The following is a 19,659-nucleotide window of genomic DNA, read 5'->3' as shown; positions in this document are numbered from 1 at the left end:
TAGCCAAACACTACTAGACAGTCCTAGATATGTCATCCAACAGTTTAGGAAGGTGTCCAGAGGGCATCTCCAGAAACATCCCATAATAATCCCGTAGTAGTCCAAGGACAGAAGTGTCAAAAGGACACCTCTCCTTTCCAAACCATACTTAAGCATACACAAGCATCAATTCATAACATCACATATATGGTAACTTCATATATGGAAAGAAATCAATAATTACAATCAACTTGTATATAACTGGTAAGTAAATCATACATGAGTCAATTCAATATAAATAAGTAATGCTACTGATATCAAGACAGTACCACAGTAGTATAACATTATAAGAATCTAATTAAAGAAATAAATTAACAAGATTCAAATATAGAAACTAAGATATGCAATTTATGTTGTTAAAGAAGTAACCATCCTTACCTTTTATAACTCGCAAAGGAATCCTAAGAAATCAAGTAAGATCTTGACAAACTTGAGAAGAAGGTCCTAAACAAGTGTATACAACATATTAGGAAAGATCCCTAACAGAAAAGATACCAAAACATCCAAAACAAACCAATTCTGGAGTTGTTGTACTCATTGGTCGATTGGATTAGTCTACTGCCCCAGTCGACCAATCAGTCGACCAATGAAGACAGTAGCCTACAAAATCAGAGTTTTAAGATATAAAATCCGAATTTGGTGGTTCAAAAGGGTACTAATCAAGGGGTAAACTACATTAGTAGTATCCTAACATATAGGGGACCTCAAAACACTAATCGAATCAAGTCATCAAGATACAAATTAGGAAACAAAAAGTTACCATAATTAGATCAATCATGGTTCTTGAAGAATTCAAGATAGAAATCATAGACAAGAACAATAGGAGAATGAATCATTGATTCAGATAAAGATATCATGGAGAGCATCCTTAGATCTTCAAGAAAATAGACCTAAGAGCATAAATCTAAATAAGGAAACAAAACCTACCATATATGTAACTATCATGATTCATGAAGAAAGCATGGTATGGTAGAAGAGAAACAACTAGAGATTGATAGATCATGGATCATGAAAAGAAAACACAGCAATTGACTACTAACATGATCAAAATAGTAGATCTAAGAAGATCAGAATTCAAATCAAAAGATGAACAAAGACAAGATCATGATTTGATCATGATTCCTTCAAAAGCTTGCAATGATCATGGTTAAGATCATTGCATTAGCCATTAATCCTTAGGAAGATCATGAGTGTAAAACCCAGCCCTAACCTTGACCCGGGAACCTTGTTATTTGTAGGTCCGATGACCCGGAGTAAAGTAAGAAGTCAGCTTTGGGCCATCCCAGTGGAGGACTTGGTGTCTGGCTTTGAATCCATGAGAGTTGATGATGAAGTTCTATTTATGGAAACTGAATCTTGATGAAGATCGGATTAGTTGATGGACTTGGAGTGCTCTCTATCTTGGTTTGAAGGCATTTCTACCTATTAGGTAAGTCACTTGACGTGTGTGCAAAACCCCTTTAGGATTGGATTTGATCTGGGCCTTCAATTCCCTGTTTTGGATTTGATGTCAGCATTGGTCGACTGATTGGTCGACTGGGCCAGTCGACCAATCCACTCGACCAATGAGTGCTGTCTTTGGCAATTAGGTTTTTCTTGCTCTATTTAAGTCCAATCTTGAGTCCACTTCGTATTTGCTGCCTCCAAACTCTTTGGAACGAACCAAAGACCTCTGCAAGTCATCTCCCTTGCATCCTTGGTGTTTTCTTGACGGATCTTCGTCGAAACTCTTCCTTTTGCATCAAAAGGTATGTCTACTCTCTCTTCTTCTCCTCCATCTTTGTATTTTCTTTCCTTTTTGAGTTGAGACAGTTGAGGAGATGCTGCATTCTCTGTTGCAAACATCTCTGGACTTGTTCTCATGATCATCCTAAGGATTAGAGGCTAGAACAATGATCTTAACCAAGATCATTGCAAGCTTTTGAAGGAATCATGATCAAACCATGATCTAACCTTGTTAAACTTTTGATTTGAATTCTGATCTCCTCGGATCTTCTATTTTGATCATGTTAGTAGTTAATTACTGTGTTTTCTTTTCATGATCCATGATCTATCAATCTCTAGTTGTTCTCTTCTACCATACTATGGGTTCTTCATGAATCATGGTAGTTACATATATGGTAGGTTTTATTTCCTTATTTAGATTTATGCTTCTAGACCTATTTCCTCGAAGATCTAAGTATGTTTTCATGATACCTTTACCTGAAGCAATGATCCATTCTCCTATTGTTCTTGTCTTTGATTTCTATTTCGAATTCATCAAGATCCATGGTTGATCTAATTATGGTAACTTTTTGTTTCCTAACTTGGATCATGATGTCTTGATTTGATTAGTGTTTTGAGGTCCCCTATATGTTAGAATACTACTGATGTAGTTTACCCCTTGATTAGTACCCTTTTGAACCACCAAATTCGGATTTCATATCTTAAAACTCTGTTTTTTTTGGCTATCGTTCGCATTGGTCGATCGATTGGTCGATGGACCAGTCGACCAATCCACTCGACCAATGAGTACAGCAACTCCAGAATTGGTCTGTGTTGGATGTTTTGGTATCTTTTCTGTTAGGGATCTTTCCTAATATGTTGTATATACTTGTTTAGGACCTTCTTCTCAAGTTTGCCAAGATCTTACTTGACTTCTTAGGATTCCTTTGCGAGTTATAAAAGGTAAGGATGGTTATTTCCTTAATTACATAGATAGCATGAATCTAGTTTCTATATTTGAATATCATTGACATGTTTCCTAAATTAGATTCTTACAATGATATACTACTGTTGTATAACTTTGATTACAGTAGCATTACTTGTTTATGATTAATTGATTCATGAATGATTTACTTACCAATTATATACAAGTTGATTGTACTTATTGATTTCTTTCCATATATGAAGTTACCATATATGTGATGATATGAATTGATGCATGTGTATGCTTAAGTATGGTTTGGAAAGGAGAGGTGTCCTTTTGACACTTTTGTCCTTGGACTACTACGGGAATATTATGGGATGTTTCCGGAGATGCCCTCTGGACACCTTCCTAAACTGTTGGATGACATATCTAGGATTGTCTAGTAGTGTTTGGCTAGGAGGTCCTGTTATGTCAGACCCTAATCGGAGGGGTATTGAGACCGAACGACCTGTGGTAGCAATGGGGATTCATGGGCGCTCAAGACCGGTAACCAACCCGTGAGAGGACAGGAATCACATTGTGGGGGCCATTTATTGGTAGGGTTGCATATGGTTAGACTTGGGCTCACGGCTGCTTAAGACCGGTAACCAACCTGTGAGAGGACGTGAGAGCTTCCCGTTTACCATATGTGGATGATCAATAGGGTTGATGAGTCCGTAGTCAGGGACTATGAGGACTCTAGTGTGAAGGATACCGGAAAGGATCGTCGGGGACGAGGAATGGACGTAATCGGATCCGACTTGATGTAACTAAGTAGAAGACTTGCATTTGGCTAGGTTTTACCCGACATGCGCCAAGACTTATGCCAAATGGTTGTGAGAGAGTGTGTTGACTTAACCCCCTGCCATGGTTTGTCCTGAGGGAAGAAGGACCCATTACCAATCGGCTGCTCAAGACCGGTGAAATGATCCGTGAGAGAATCCAAGATATCTTAAATGGTTGAGGATGTGAGCGGACCTTCCTAAAGAAGTACGGTGCTATGACTTAAAGCGTGTCTGCCAATAGAGACCAGCATACATAGAGTTAGATTCATTCATTCATTGCTTGTCTCATATCATATTGCATTTATGTTTGTTCTGAATTCCCGCCATTTATGTTATTATGGATTTTAATCGCCTTACCGAGTTTCTTTGAAACTCATTCCTTTATTGTACAATGTTTGTTAGACTATCCTGCAGTCTACCGAGTACTATGACGGTCCCTATGAAGAAGCGCAAGGCGAAGAGGCATATCTCCAGGAAGGTGATTGCGGTTACCACAATTACACTGAAGATCCCGCGAGTGGTTATGCTCCGTACGATGCTTAGTCCGACCATTGAGTGGAAGCGTCCTTGTGCTATTTATGAGATTTACACTTATAAGGATGTTGTCTATAAAGTGGAGAACAATTTAGTTACCCAATGTACTTGCTACTGGGATTAGATTTTGTCTAGTTTATTATCTTTTAGAGCTACTTTTCCGCTGGTTGTAAAGTGGGATTTTTGCCTCACTTTACTTATCTGTTTGATACTCTGATTATAACTATCTTTCTGATTTATTTATGATTCATTCTTTCCTTATTGGATCTATGGTTTATCTTCCGCACTTTTATTATGATTGTTCATGATTATGTTATTGTTTATGTGGGAGGTTGATCACTCGATACCTGATCTTCGGGCTGTGGATCACACTCTCGGGTATGCCAGATAGGGTACCGGCTGGGAGGACGTGACAATGAGAGACAAGTCCAGAGATGTTTGCAACAGAGAATGCAGCATCTCCTCTACTGTCTCAACTCAAAAAGGAAAGAAAAACAGAGATGGAGGAGAAGAAGAGAGTGTAGACATACCTTTGATGCAAGAGGAAGAGTTTTGACGAAGATCCGTCAAGAAAAACACCAAGGATGCAAGGGAGATGACTTGCACAGGGCTTTGGTTCGTTCCAAAGAGTTTGGAGGCAGAAAATACGAAGTAGACTCGATATTGGACTTAAATAGGGCAAGCAAGACCTAATTGCCAAAGGCAGAACCCATTGGTCGAGTGGATTGGTCGACTGGTCCAGTCGACCAATCAGTTCAGCAACTCCTAAACAGGGAATTGAAGACCCAGATCAAATCCAATCCTAAAGGGGTTTTGCACACATATCAAGTGACTTACCTAATAGGTAGAAATGCCTTCAAACCATGATAGAGAGCACTCCAAGTCCATCAACTAATCCGATCTTCATCAAGATTCAGTTTCCATAAATAGAACCTCATCATCAACTCTCATGGATTCAAAGCCAGACACCAAGTCCTTCACTAGGATGGCCCAAAGCTGACTTCTTACTTTACTTTGGGTCACTGGACCTACAAATAATAAGGTTTCCGGGTCAAGGTTAGGGCTGGGTTTTACAACTCCCAATGAGGTCCAAGGATAGAAATGTCAAAAGGACATTCCCCAATCCCAAATCATACCTAAGCAATCACAATCATAATTCAATCATATCATCCACGACAGATATCTCATCAAATGAAAGAGTATAATAAGACAATATCGAAATAATGAACAACATACATGAATAAGTATTCATACATGATCCAAGTACATAAAGTAAATAAGGAAATAAGATCCTAATGTACTTACAACATTCATATCATAATAAAAACTAACATAATAGTAGCAAATCTAAGTAGTTCCCAAATTAGAAACTAAATCTATGCAATCTATGTTAAAATGGTAACAACTTTCCTTACCTTAAATAGATTCGAATAAATTCCGAACGGACAAGAGGGTGAATCCAAAGTTAGCAAATAAACCCTAGAATAACATCATACAATCATTAGGAAGTAGTCCTAAAAGAATAAGCATCAATCGAATCGAATCAGACAAACAAATCAGATTCTGTTCTTGCGGGTTGATTGGCTGGGTTGATTGAGTCAGTCAGCTCAGTCAATCTGCCCAAGGACAAATCCAAATCCAAGAATAGAATCTTGATCCGAAACCTATGCTACACAATCCGGAATGCGACGAAACTTGGAGAGAATGTCTAACACAGTAGTCTAAGACTAAAAATCATATTTTAGACATCAAACAATCATTAAAACCAATACTTACTAATTTGAAATCATAGTTTCTATTTTGGTAAAAATCATGGTTTTCATTGGAAGAATGGTATGAACGAAAGAGATGAACTAGAGATGATGAGATCTCATTCTAGTACAAGAACACAGTAGATCAGAGGTATGAATAATCATGGAGAGGCATCTATAATGCTAGATTAAATCAAAATAAGAATATGATCATGTTTTAAGAAGAAATCATAAGAATCATATTAAGAATGAATGAGATGATCATGGCTTAAGAGAATGAAAAGAGATTGTAAAGATATGCCTACAAGGTTGCAGCATCTTCATCATAATCTCAGTTCAAAGATGAGAGTGATCATAGAAAGAATGAATCAATAAGACAATAGATTGAATACTAACCTTTGATTGAAGAACAAGAGAGAGAACTAGCAAGTTTACAAGATTAGGTCTTCTTTTACACCTTTGGAGGCTTGGAGATGGTTTCCCTTCGTTTTCTAAGGGTTTTGGAGGCTAGGGATACTAAAATCACGAAGTCATGGGGTATATATAGCAAGATACTCAAAACAGAAGATTTTGTTTGAGTTTAGCATCTCTGGGTCGATTGGCTGGGTAGCCTGGCCCAGTCGACCCAAGCAGTCAACCCAAGCAGACAGCAAATCCAAAACAGGGATTTGAGGGTCTTCCACTACTCGGAATCAAACGAAACTTTAAACACATATACTATAACTTACCTAGCATGGAAAAATGGCTTTAAATCATATCCCACCAAGCTCTAAGGTCATCAACCAATCTTCTCTTCATCAAGGTGTAGTCTCTTTCCTAAATCCAACAATGTCTTCAAGTATGGGGTATCATCTTCAATCTCCATAGGTTCGGAATCGAACACTATATCATCCACTGATATGGCCCATAGTTGACTTTCACTTCTACTTCGGGGTCTTCGGACCTACAGACAATAGAGTATCCAGGTTAAGGTTTGGGCCAGGTTTCACAAGCATAGTCCCAGACTACGGACTCATCAACCCTATAGGTCATCCACATATAGTAAACGGGAAGCTCTCATGTTTTCTCATGGGTTGGTTACCGGTCTTGAATGCCCATGAGCCCAAGTCTATCCATATGCAATTCTACCCATACATGGCCCCCACAATGTGATTTATGTCCCCTCACAGGTTGGTTACCGGTCTTGAGCGCCCATGATTCCCCATTGCTACCACGGGTCGTTCGGTCTCAATACCCTTCCGAATCAGGTCTGATATAACAGGGAATATCCTAGCCAAACACTAGTAGACAAAGACATTCCCCAATCCCAATTCATACCTAAACAATCACAATCATAATTCAGTCATATCATCCACGACAGATATCTCATCATATGAAGAGCATAATAAGACAATATCGAAATAATGAGCAATATACATGAATAAGTATTCATACATGATCCAAGTACATAAAGTAAATAAGGAAATAAGATCCTACTGTACTTACAACATTCATATCATAATAGAAACTAACATAACAGTAGCAAATCTAAGTAGTTCCCAAATTAGAAACTAAATCTATGCAATCTATGTTAATATGGTAACAACTGTTCTTACCTTAAATAGATTCGAATATATTCCGGACGAACAAGAGGATGAATCCAAAGTTAGCAAATAAACCCTAGAATAACATCATACAGTCATTAGGAAGTAGTCCTAAAAGAATGAGCATCAATCGAATCGAAATGGACGAAGAAATCCAATTTTGTCATTGAGGGTTGATTGGCTAGGTTGATTGATCCAGTCGACCCAATTAATCTACCCAAGAGCAAATCCGAGTTCAAAAATAGAATCTTGATCGAAACCTATGCTATACAATCTAGAATGCTACAAAACTTGGAGAGAATGTCTAACACAGTAGTCTAAGACTAAAAAGCATATTTTAGACATCAAACAACGATTAAAACCATTACTTACTAATTTGAAATCATACTTTCTATTTTGGTAAAAATCATGGTTTTCATTAAAAGCATGCTATGAATGAAAGAAATGAACTAGAGATGATAAGATCTCATTCTAGTACAAGAATACAGTAAATCAGAGATATGAATAATCATGGAGATGCATCTACAATGTTAGAATATATCAAAATAAGAATATGATCATAGTTTAAGAAGAAATCATAAGAATCATATTAAGAATGAATAAGATGATCATGGCATAAGAGAATGAAAAGAGATTGTGAAAGATATGACTACAAGGTTGCAACATCTTCATCATAATCTTAGTTCAGAGAAGAGAGTGACCATAGAAAGAATAAATCAATAACATATAAGTAAGATTACTAACCTTTGATTGAAGAACAAGAGAGAGAACTTGCAAGTTTGCAAGGTTTGGTCTTCTTCAACACCTTTGGAGGCTTGGAGATGGTTTCCCTTCGTTCTCTAAGTGTTTTGGAGGCTAGGGATACTAAAATCACGAAGTCATGAGGTATATATAGTAACATAACCTAAACAGAAGATTATGTTCAAGTTCAGCATCTCTGGGTCGATTGGCTGGGTAGCCTGGCCCAGTCGACTCAGGTAGTCAGCAAATCCAAAGTCAGGGATTTGAGGGCCTTCCACTACTCGGAATCAAACGAAACTTTAAACACATATCCTATAACATACCTAGCATGGAAAAATGGCTTTAAATCATATCCCACCAAGCTCTAAGGTCATCAACTAATCTTCCATTCATCAAGGCGTAGTCTCTTTCCTAGATCCAACACTGTCTTCAAATATGGGGCATCATCTTCAATCTCCATAGGTTCGGAGTCGAACACTATATCTTCTGCTGGTATGGCCCATAGTTGACTTTCACTTATACTTCGGGTCTTCGGACCTACAGACAAAAGAGTATCCGGGTTAAGGTTAGAGCGAGGTTTCACAATATGAAATCCTATAAAAAACTAAAAAGAGAGGAAAAGGGGAGGAAAAATAGAAAAACTACATCAAATGGTTGAATCAAAAATTAAACTTGACAATTCAATGACTTCTAAAAAAAAAAAGGAAAAAAGAAAAAGAAAAGAACCACTTGAGAGGAAAAGAATACAATATCACTTAGATAATTTTTGAAAAAAAAATAATTTTCATCACTTTAATAGGTTTCTATTTGAGTGAGAAAACATAATAATAAAAGAAAACAGAAACTACTGATAAAATTATAATTTTTTTCTTGCACATATAAACTTATTTTATTGCTTCATACCATGTTTATAAAGTGAGTTCACCTTTATGCATTTATGGTCTATTTTATCGATACTTAGTAGTGAATTTCTTCTTAAACATATGACGGAAGGATGATAAAGAAACACAATTCTCTATCTATTAAGACGATTGTAAAGGAAATATAATCCTCTATTAGTTAAAGAAGTATGAGGAAAATATAGCTCTTTACACATTAAAATAGAGAATCTCAATTGAGTTCATATCACTTCTCCGTTAGAGGAGAACAATGTACTCTCTTGACCATTTTTTTTGTCATAATTAAAAATTTTTGATTACATAAATAAAAATGGGGTTTACCGAAAAGAAGGACCATGTGATGATGTAGTTATCGTAGTGATTTGAAAAGAATCTCTTTTATAGATGAATGAGAAAAAACCATGTATTGATGTAGTCATCCTAATGATTAGCTAAGAAGAATGCATTATTGTCACTAATTTTTTGGAAAATTATGTATAGATTTCTTATGTTTGTAATTAATTATAATTATTATTTTTAAAAAGAAATCAATTATAAACGCACTTTACTACCTCAGCAGAATTGTCCGATTATAACTTTTAATTTTTAATAATAAAAAATATCAGTAATAAAATTTTTATAAAATAATAAATATACTTGACTATACAACAAAAGGAATTTATATGTAATTTACCCTTAATTATTACAGTGATACGACAAAAGTTCGGTGGCCCGTGGCCCTGTAAAACCTTTTTGTTTTTTAATTTCTCGAAAAAAGGAAAAGCATACAATGCCATGTGGTCAATAATCAATAATATTTGTTAGGAAATTTCACATAAAACATCCAAAAAGTGAAAGTGACAGGAACTTTCATTTTTTTGTCTTTATTTTGCCGAAAGCAAAATCCTTCGTTATTGGTATTGTCATCAACGCGGTTTCCTAGAAATATCTTTATATAATTTGAGTTTTCATTAGCGGCAAGGTCTCAGTATTGGGAATTGAAATTTGGATGGAGATTTTAATCTAGATCGTTTGTTGCAAAAGTGATTTTCAATAATTAATCTTCATGTCGTTTTCATCTCAACCGTACACTGCAGATGAAAACGCGATGCACTAAGCAAAAGAGCACCAAAGCAACACTAGCTGGTTTCCACCCAGCCTCCTTGTTTGTAGTACCTAATCTCATATCTCAAACGGATTTCTCCTCTAAGAGAAGCAAGAACGGATCGAACTTCCAGTCTCTGCTTCAATCAACATTTCTCTAGATCTGTTTGCAAGAACTCATCTCCATGGAGCCATTACCCCAAATACTGATGCCGTATCAAGTCGCTGGATCTTGTTCATTTTATGATTTTGGTGGATCTTCTTCAAGTTCGGATATCTCTGGATCTTCTTCAAGTTATGATGTGTTTATAAACTTCAGAGGTGAAGACACCCGTAAAACATTTGTTGGTCATCTTTATGAAGCTCTAAAAGATCGTGGAATCCATGTTTTCATAGATAGCGAAGGTATGTGGAAAGGAGAAGACATTGGGCCACAGCTTATCCAAGCAATAAAAGGCTCCAAACTCACCATTGCTATCCTTAGTGAACGATATGCAGAAAGCAAATGGTGCTTGCGGGAGCTTGCTCAAATGATGAAATGTCATCAAACCAACGGTCAAATCATTTTACCCATTTTCTTCAATGTTGCCGCATCATACGTTAAGAATCAGAGTGGAAGTTTTGAGATTTCCCCTCAGATACATGGCAAAGAGGCTCTTAAAACTCTTACAGAATGGAGGGAAGCTTTGCGGGCAGTTGGTGATAAGAATGGATGGGTTTTTGATAAAGGGTGAGCCTCATTGATATCATGTCCAATTGTGTATAGATTTCTGAATTTTGTTGACTTCCTTTTTTCTTTTGTTCACTAAAAAAATCTGATCGCTTGCAGGGATCAATCTAGGTTAGTTAGTGAAGTTGTTGAAGAAGTTTGGAACCGATTACACATGCAATCATCCTTGACTGGCGCTAGATATCCTATTGGAGTGGAATCACGTCTACAATCTGTACTATCTCTGCTACCAGAAATCGGCTCTAACTGTGTTCAGTTCTTAACCATATGCGGTATGGGGGGTATCGGAAAGACAACTCTTGCAGTAGCTGTGTACAATCGTATATTCAAAAACTTCAGCAAGAGTTGTTTTCTAGAAAATGTAAGAGAGCAAACATCTAGCAATGGTTTGGTAAGTTTGCAAGAGAAACTCCTTTCCACTATCTTTGGTAAAAAAAGCCAAAGCAGCATAGGCAGCTCTATAGAAGGATCAACATTGATAAAAGCTAGACTTCAAAAAGTAGATGTGCTTCTCATTCTTGATGACGTAGATGATCATACCCAATTAGATGCATTGGCTGGTGGTCTCGATTGGTTCGGTCGTGGCAGTACTGTAATCGTAACAACCAGAGATCGAAACATTTTGAGTAGAGTGCCTGTAAATAATAGAAAAATATATGAGCCTGAAGAATTGAATGAAGTACAAAGTCTTCAACTCTTCAGCTCGTATGCTTTTCCAACAAACAGAATTCCTGAGGATTTTAAGCAGCTTTCAATCGATATAGTACGTACTACAGGGGGTTTGCCTTTGGCTTTGGAGGTTTTGGGTTCTGACTTATCCTTTACAGACGATAAAGAAGTATGGGAAAGCATGCATCAAAGGTTGAGACTAATCCCTCATGATGATATCTATAGAAAGTTGGTGATAAGCTACGATAAACTAGATGATATTGAGAAATCAATGTTTCTTGATGCAGCATGCTTTTTCAAGGGATGGAAGGAAGAAGATGTACTTTTAATATGGGAGGCTTGCGGGTACGAACCAAAATGCCACATGGAAATTCTCAAAAGAAAATCACTCTTAAAGATTGGCGAGTGGAATGAGTTAGTGATTCATGACCAAATTCGAGATATGGGCAGGAAGATTTCACACAATGGAAGCCCTAAAGAATCCAATAAACTTAGCAGATTATGGTCTCTTGAAGACTACACGGATGTAGTAGATGGTGATAAGGTAAAAGTAAAATTACAAGAATTTTCTTTTCTTTCTTTATTTTTCCTCTACTTTTGTACTACATACTTACTGCAATAATTAAAGTGCACACACTAGTAGAGAAGAATACGCAAATATCATGGAGCAATACACGGGAAAAGCCTAAAACATTTTATCTTTTTCATTTTTAATTTACTTGTTGGATTAATTCTGATGCAGGGGAGTAAAATGGTTGAAGGTATTATATTTAACTCACATTCGTTAAGTAAAATAGATGTTAAAGGCTTGGAGATGATGCCCAAATTAAGATTATTACAACTTAGGGGGCAAATCTCAAAGAGTGACTTTCAGTGTCTTCCTTCTACGTTGAGATGGCTGAGTTGGATTGGTTGTCCGTCACAAAAGCTACCGGCTGATTTTTATCATGATCAACTAATTATGCTAGAGTTACATCTTGGTCGGTTTAGACAAACTTGGCAGGCTAATAAAAGAGGAAGATGTTGCAACTTGATAGAGTTTGAATTTGAAAATAAGGTACGTTTCTTATTTTGCTTCCTTTTCTTCTATCATTTACACAAACAAATAAACATTAATTCGACATCACTATTTGGCAATTCACTGACACTTTTTTTGTAATAATGTTTTGCAGCAATTTCGAAAACTAAAAATTCTTCGAATCTGTGGATGTTACCAGTTGATCGAGTCTCCTAATTTCTCATGCAAGTTTCCTCTCTTAGAGAGGTTGTATATTACTGATTGTAGATCTTTGGTTGATCTACATGAATCCATTGGACAGCTTCAACAGCTAGTTTACTTGAACTTAGAAAAATGTCGAAGTCTTGAGGAACTCCCAAGTAGCATGTGTAGGTTGAGTTCTCTCCAAGAGTTTATCCTCAGTGATTGTAAAAAATTGGTTGTGTGTCCAATCTTCTCTGAATGCTTTTGCTTAAAGGAGTTGCACTTTGATGGATGCGTGTCTTTGACTTATTTACATGAATCCATTGGACAGCTTCAACAACTGGTTTACTTGAACTTAGAAAACTGTCGAAGTCTTGAGAAACTCCCAAGCAGCATGTGTAGGTTGAGTTCTCTCCAAGAGCTTATCCTCAGTGGTTGGGAAGAATTGGTTGAGTCTCCGATCTTCTCTGAATGCTTTTGCTTAAAGAAGTTATACTTTGATGGCTGTGTGTCTTTGACTTATTTACATGAATCCATTGGACAGCTTCAACAGCTGGTTTACTTAAACTTAGAAAAATGTCGAAGTCTTGAGAAACTCCCAAGCAGCATGTGTAGGTTGAGTTCTCTCCAAGAGCTTATCCTCAGTGGTTGTAAAGAATTGGTTGAGTCTCCAATCTTCTCTGAATGCATTAGCTTAAAGAAGTTATACTTTGATGTCTGCGTGTCTTTGACTTATTTACATGAATCCATTGGACAGCTTCAACAGCTGGTTTACTTGAACTTAGAAAAATGTCGAAGTCTTGAGAAACTCCCAAGCAGCATGTGTAGGTTGAGTTCTCTCCAAGAGTTTATCCTCAGTGATTGTAAAAAATTGGTTGCGTGTCCAATCTTCTCTGAATGCTTTTGCTTAAAGGAGTTATACTTTGATGGCTGCGTGTCTTTGACTTATTTACATGAATCCATTGGACAGCTTCAACAACTGGTTTACTTGAACTTAGAAAACTGTCGAAGTCTTGAGAAACTCCCAAGCAGCATGTGTAGGTTGAGTTCTCTCCAAGAGCTTATCCTTAGTGATTGTGAAGAATTGGTTGAGTCTCCGATCTTCTCTGAATGCTTTTGCTTAAAGAAGTTATACTTTGATGGCTGCGTTTCTTTGACTTATTTACATGAATCCATTGGACAGCTTCAACAGCTAGTTCACTTGAATTTAGAAAATTGTCGAAGTCTTAAGAAACTCCCAAGCAGCATGTGTAGGTTGAGTTCTCTCCAAGAGCTTATACTCAGTGGTTGTGAAGAATTGGTTGAGTCTCCAATCTTCTCTGAATGCTTTTGCTTAAAGAAGTTACACTTTGATGGCTGTGTGTCTTTGACTTATTTACATGAATCCATTGGACAGCTTCAACAGCTGGTTTACTTAAACTTAGAAAAATGTCGAAGTCTTGAGAAACTCCCAAGCAGCATGTGTAGGTTGAGTTCTCTCCAAGAGCTTATCCTCAGTGGTTGTGAAGAATTGGTTGAGTCTCCAATCTTCTCTAAATGCTTTTGCTTAAAGAAGTTATACTTTGATGGCTGCATGTCTTTGACTTATTTACATGAATCCCTTGGACAGCTTCAACAACTGGTTTATTTGAACTTAAAAAACTGTCGAAGTCTTGAGAAACTCCCAAGTAGCATGTGTAGGTTGAGTTCTCTCCAAGAGCTTATCCTCAGTGGTAGTGAAGAATTTGTTGCGTCTCCAATCTTCTATGAATGCTTTTGCTTAAAGAAATTATACTTTGATGGTTGCGTGTCTTTGACTTATTTACATGAATCCATTGGACAGCTTCAACAGCTGGTTTACTTTAACTTAAAAAACTGTCGAAGTCTTGAGAAACTCCCAAGCAGCATGTGTAGGTTGAGTTCTCTCCAAGAGCTTATCCTCAGCGGCTGTGAAAAATTGGTTGAGTCTCCAATCTTCTCTGAATGCTTTTGCTTAAAGAAGTTATACTTTGATGGCTGCGTGTCTTTGACTTATTTACATGACTCCATTGGACAGCTTCAACAGCTAGTTTTCTTGAACTTGGAAAGCTGTCATAGTCTTGAAAAACTACCAAATAATATAGGTCAGTTGGGTTCCCTCCAATCGCTCGTTCTCAGAGGTTGTGTTTCACTCAAGGAGTTGCCCGACTCCATTGAAGAGTTAAAGAAGCTGAAGAAATTGATAATAGAGGATCTTTTACTCCTCCGTAAAACAGTCTCTCTAGAGAGTATGACGTCCTTGCGTAAACTTGTTGTTCGAGATTGTGTATATTTCAGGGTTTTGGAGTCCCCTGGTGCCTTCGAATTTTATTCTTAGTTTTCCATTTTTGCCGGTACACATACCAAAAGTGAAATGGATTAAAATGTTGTGCTGCAAGGGTTTAAGAGTATATGCGAGGCCGTTTAGAAGGTTTGTAGTGGCAAGTTACAGGGAAATTGGTGAATTGACTGAAGAGGATCATGGCTGCGTCCTGACAAATCGTGCTTCATATGAGCGGACCTAGGTGAGTGAGTGAGTGATTGATGAGAACGAGTTAATTTCTTTTGTTCTATTCGTTTGACTGACTATTGTATTTGTATTGTATATATGGATGCATGGTTGGTTTCTTATTTTACAGTTGGATTACGGATTTGGTTGGGAAGAAATTTGGTGTCTTTGCGAAACACAAAGTTACTTGATTCCTAGTGATGTTCATGATGGGATCTATACCGGCAGCAGGTTAATTATGCATCTTTCTTTTAGATCTGATGTGGACTTTCCTGATGAATTCGTTTTGAAAATTGAAGCTCGTATCCATGATCATCATGACGCGAGCTTGGAGGAGGAAACGAAAATCTACTACGAAACATGGCTGGAAATTGAATCGAGGATGAATAGAGATACGGTGGTCTGCATTCACGAATTCGAAGGGATTGATTGGTTTGGATTGCAGCTGGAAGGCGGAGAGGCTATTGAGATGTCACGTATGAGCTTACAATTCAAAAATAATACTACTCTTTCTGTGCAGCCACAAGTGAATCTCTTCCTAGTTAAAGAGAGAGAGAATATTGATGACTTGGATACGTTTTATAGTCAATTCCGTGCAGGCCCTTGTGCTCGGGGATTTGCTGTGGTTCGAAGATATTAAAAAAAAATTCACTGTCCAGTACCATATGATCGATCCATCCATCCATGACCAGGCATAATCATCCATCCATATAGGTGTTGTTCCCCTTCTCTCATCTGTTAATTGTTGCTATATATCCTCGGCTTTGTTTGATGAATAAATATATATATTTACTAGAGATGAGCCAGAGACTGCTCCTTTCTTACATTTACTTTGAAAATTTAATTTAAGAAATTAACTGTAGAAAATGTAATGTTACATGTGTCCCTTCATATTGAAAATTTATTTCAACTTTAGCATTCTCTTGGCCATTATCAATTAATTTCTTTTGAATCATAATCAAACACAAAGCTCTACCCTGGTAAAGAATCTAGACTTGGTTGTTGTTATGGTCAAAATTGAAATAGGTTGCATTTTTGTTCTACTTGGTAATTAAGTACATATTTCATTGTGTCTCTATACCTTTTTATTTTTTATTTTTTCTTGTTATAAGGTCATTTGTCTAAAAAAAAACAAAAAAGAAGGTAAAATTTACATCAAGAAATCTTATATTTGCAACCTCTACCTTCTCTCTCACACTCCTAATATTCCAAAAAAATATTATCATAAAAATAGAAAAATCTCTTCCCTATAAGAAGAGCCTATAATCTAGGTTTGATTGTTCATCCTATTATTTTCTCTCTCCACTAAGAGCCGATTAATTTTTACAATTTCTAAAAAATCTATATTCTTTTGCCTGCTTTTTGAAATCTCTCTTTTTTCATGTACACTCTAGACCCCCTGAAGGAAGCTATGTCTCTCTATGTTAAAAGAGAGTGACAAGAAATAGATAAAGAATGTTCAGTTTATTTTTATTTATTTTTTAAATTCCATAGTGAAAATTTTGTTTATTATCACATCATTTGGGTAGGATCTTATCCGTCTACTGAGGCACATATGGTTCGTGGAAAAGATGCTAATCTGAAAACTGAAAGGATGTAAGTGCTGCTGTTCTGTCTTCTCTTATGTGGTTTTTCATTTTCTTTCATTTTGTGCTAATCAATGGTAAAATGTTGACTAATATAAATGACCTTTCATCGAAAAAAATAATTATAGGTTATTAATTAGTGTCGTAATTGATGATACTGTAATTTCTACTTTCAGGATTTTACTTGCAGTTTTGACGCCACTGAAATTCTTTCCGCATCAAATCTCCTCTTTGTTTTGTTAAACCATGGTTGTTGCAGTTGTTGCTGGATTACTAATTTGTCAATGGTCAAATGCTGATGCATGGTCTCTTCCATTTATGGTGGCTAGAGAGATGCAGGTTGATGGTTGTTGATCGATCTCTTTCTTTACTGCCCATTGCTAAACATTCATCTTGGAGTTTATTGCGTTTAATCAACTCAGTCTGATCCAACATGCGTGTCACAAGCTATGAATATGGAGCTCCAATTGATGGCCATGGTATGCAACGCCTATTATCCCCTGTTTTACTGCTACTTATGATCATCTCTTTTGCATGGGCAACTCAACTCAAAAGTATATTGGGCCTTCATCCAACGGTGGATGTGTTTGCAGGATTTCTAGGGAGACAGCCGCATGGGCCACTACTCATCCGTCAGGTGTTAGTGCCCCTTGGCTATCACTGATACAGCAAATTTTGAGTTGGGAAGCTGTTGAGAAACCAAGATTTCGGTTGATTTCTAAGTCATAATCTTTTGTATGTGTGCACCGTATTCTCCATGGGGTTCCGGTGAGTTTAGATATATCGGGTGCAACTGCCAATGTGGAATGAGTAAATGTGAAATATGATGCAATTAGATTTGGTCAGAAAGCTCCTTTCCAGAACCATGAACAAGAGCATCTATAACCCAGAATTTGTACATGAATGATGTCTCATTTTTATTAATTTTTGGTAGAATAATGATGTCTCATTTGCATTTAATGATTATAGGTTCTTATTCTGGTTTTTATGCCCACAGGTCCAAACTAGTCGTTTTCCCCCATCTGGTATATCCATTAGTACAGAACTTAAGGTTGTATATCATGCTACAACTTGATTAGCTATGACCTGAAGGAAAGACACGTCCCTTTAATAGAAGTGAGGATTTCAGACACAAACCCATATATGTGGAATAGAGCTGAAATCAGAAGCATAAAGCATGACACTGTTTTTCCCTTGCACATTTTTTCATGTAAATAGAGCGGTTATGCTCTTTGTGAACACACATTTTTGCATTGCATTGCCCTATGTTTTTCTGGGTCAAAGCATTGCCCTATGTTTAGGTATGAAAAACATATCAGATATGCTTCTTAGAAACCCAAAGCTGATGTATGGGAGAGAATAAAAGGCTGACTTGAGGATATGGATTGATTTGCAGTAAGAGTGATGAGCTTAACATATGGATATGGATTTGCTTTGATGCATATTAACACATGTAGTGGTCATGATTTTGGTCATGATTCTATATGAAATCATCTGATTTTTCCTTGTGTGTTTCAGGTATGGAGAATGAACCCAATTTTCTTCTCTAGAAATTTGAATTGATGCATAAGTGAATGAGAAAGCTGATTTGTCAAGCGAGAGGGTATGAATTTGATGCAACGGATATCCAAGTCTGTTGAACAGTAGTTCTTTTATTAATTCCAATTTTTTCTGTTTATAATCATTCTTATAAAACCAATTTTGGGCTCTGCTGGTCCATCCTCTTATATGACTTAAATATCAAACTTTTTCCGGTAGTTGCATACTTGCATGTTGTCTCGTATCATATTGCATCTCATATCATATTGCATCATGTTTTGTTCTTGAATTGGATTGTAATTGTCATTTGTAGGTGAACTACTCGCTGAGTTCTTTTGAACTCATCCTTTGGAGACAATGTTTGCTTTCGACTTTGCTGCAGGTGTTGATGACGTGAGGCCTAGGAGTACGAGACCCCGATGAGTGATCCATATAGTACACAAAGTGTTGGCAATCACGAATATCACGGTGAAGAATGTTAGTGTGTTGACTACATGTACCAGGATTAGTCCGACTCTGGAGTTGGTATACCCTATGCTGGATACGGTGATTTTTTAATATAGACATTATGTTTTTGATAAGGAAACATACTATGAGTAGTACTTAGAACAATTTCGAGTCTTCTTTATTTCTTTCAATTGTAATACTCTAGTTTCGATTATTCCCACACTTTGACTATTTGAGATTACTTCCGCATATTCTTTTACTCTGATTATTTTGGTATCATTTTTCGTACATTGATATTGTTTTGAGATCCTTTTGAGATCCATTCTTTGATTATTTTTTTAATCACATTAACACAATGATTATTTCTTGCTCCTGATTATACTATTGTGCTATGTGAGAGGATGATTGTTGAGACTTGATCTTTGGGGCTGTGGATCATACCTCCATGTATTGCAGTTAGGGTACCGGCTGGGGGACGTGACAGTTAGTGTTTACTAGTAAACTTAAAGGAACGATTGTTTAATAAAAGAGAATCTATCAACATAGAAGAATATCTCGACTGCAAAACTCGTGTATGGTATCAGATGGCAAGAAAGTTCTTAGCTTAGTAATCAAAGAAAAAATTCCTAACATCTACTTCAGTATCAGGTCTAAAAAACATCCAAGGATGAGGCAAGAAACAACATTAGCAAGTTCACAAAGCATTCATAGCATAAAAGGAGTTATATCAAGAGCCTATAATATTGGGTTGTCATTATCTCAAAGAAACAAACAGAATCCTAGAATCAATAGCTCGGCATAATTGTGATCAGGTTACTACAGTTTCGACCAAATCTCATCAATCTGACGGTGTGTGGAGCTGCTAATCTCTCTAGTTGGAGAACAATTTTGGTGCAAC

General features: G+C 36.8%; 1 protein-coding gene across 4 annotated transcripts; it reads left to right on the top strand.

Moving 5' to 3' along the window:
- Positions 1-10,128: 10,128 nt before the first annotated feature.
- Positions 10,129-18,712, top strand: LOC149029180 (disease resistance protein Roq1-like). Of its 4 annotated transcripts, XR_016170863.1 has the most exons (7): positions 10,129-10,813; positions 10,913-15,903; positions 16,719-16,785; positions 16,952-17,254; positions 17,369-17,543; positions 18,294-18,378; positions 18,697-18,712. XR_016170863.1 is itself a non-coding variant. In XM_089141039.1 (3 exons), the coding sequence occupies exons 1-3, from the start codon at positions 10,269-10,271 to the stop codon at positions 11,894-11,896; spliced, it is 1,434 nt and encodes a 477-aa protein (XP_088997165.1). In that variant the 5' UTR covers positions 10,129-10,268; the 3' UTR covers positions 11,897-12,861. The 4 variants fall into 4 exon arrangements, 3 of the variants coding, with proteins under 3 accessions (XP_088997165.1, XP_088997152.1, XP_088997157.1); XM_089141039.1 differs by lacking the exons at positions 16,719-16,785; positions 16,952-17,254; positions 17,369-17,543; positions 18,294-18,378; positions 18,697-18,712 and having other exon boundaries at positions 10,913-11,674; positions 11,770-12,861; XM_089141026.1 differs by lacking the exons at positions 16,719-16,785; positions 16,952-17,254; positions 17,369-17,543; positions 18,294-18,378; positions 18,697-18,712 and having other exon boundaries at positions 10,913-15,978.
- Positions 18,713-19,659: the final 947 nt, after the last annotated feature.

This window comes from Hakea prostrata, chromosome 1 (genome assembly GCF_041222555.1).
Source record: "Hakea prostrata isolate BN-2017 chromosome 1, UWA_Hpros_2, whole genome shotgun sequence".
Lineage (NCBI taxonomy): Eukaryota > Viridiplantae > Streptophyta > Magnoliopsida > Proteales > Proteaceae > Hakea > Hakea prostrata.
The sequence above is the reverse complement of the archived record's forward strand: the minus strand, read 5'-3'. Positions and strand labels throughout refer to the sequence as shown.

What these genes read in the sequence shown, in the direction of transcription:
- LOC149029180 (XM_089141026.1), top strand. Translation starts at nt 12,865, where the DNA reads ATGTGTAGGTTGAGTTCTCTCCAAGAGTTTATCCTCAGTGATTGTAAA.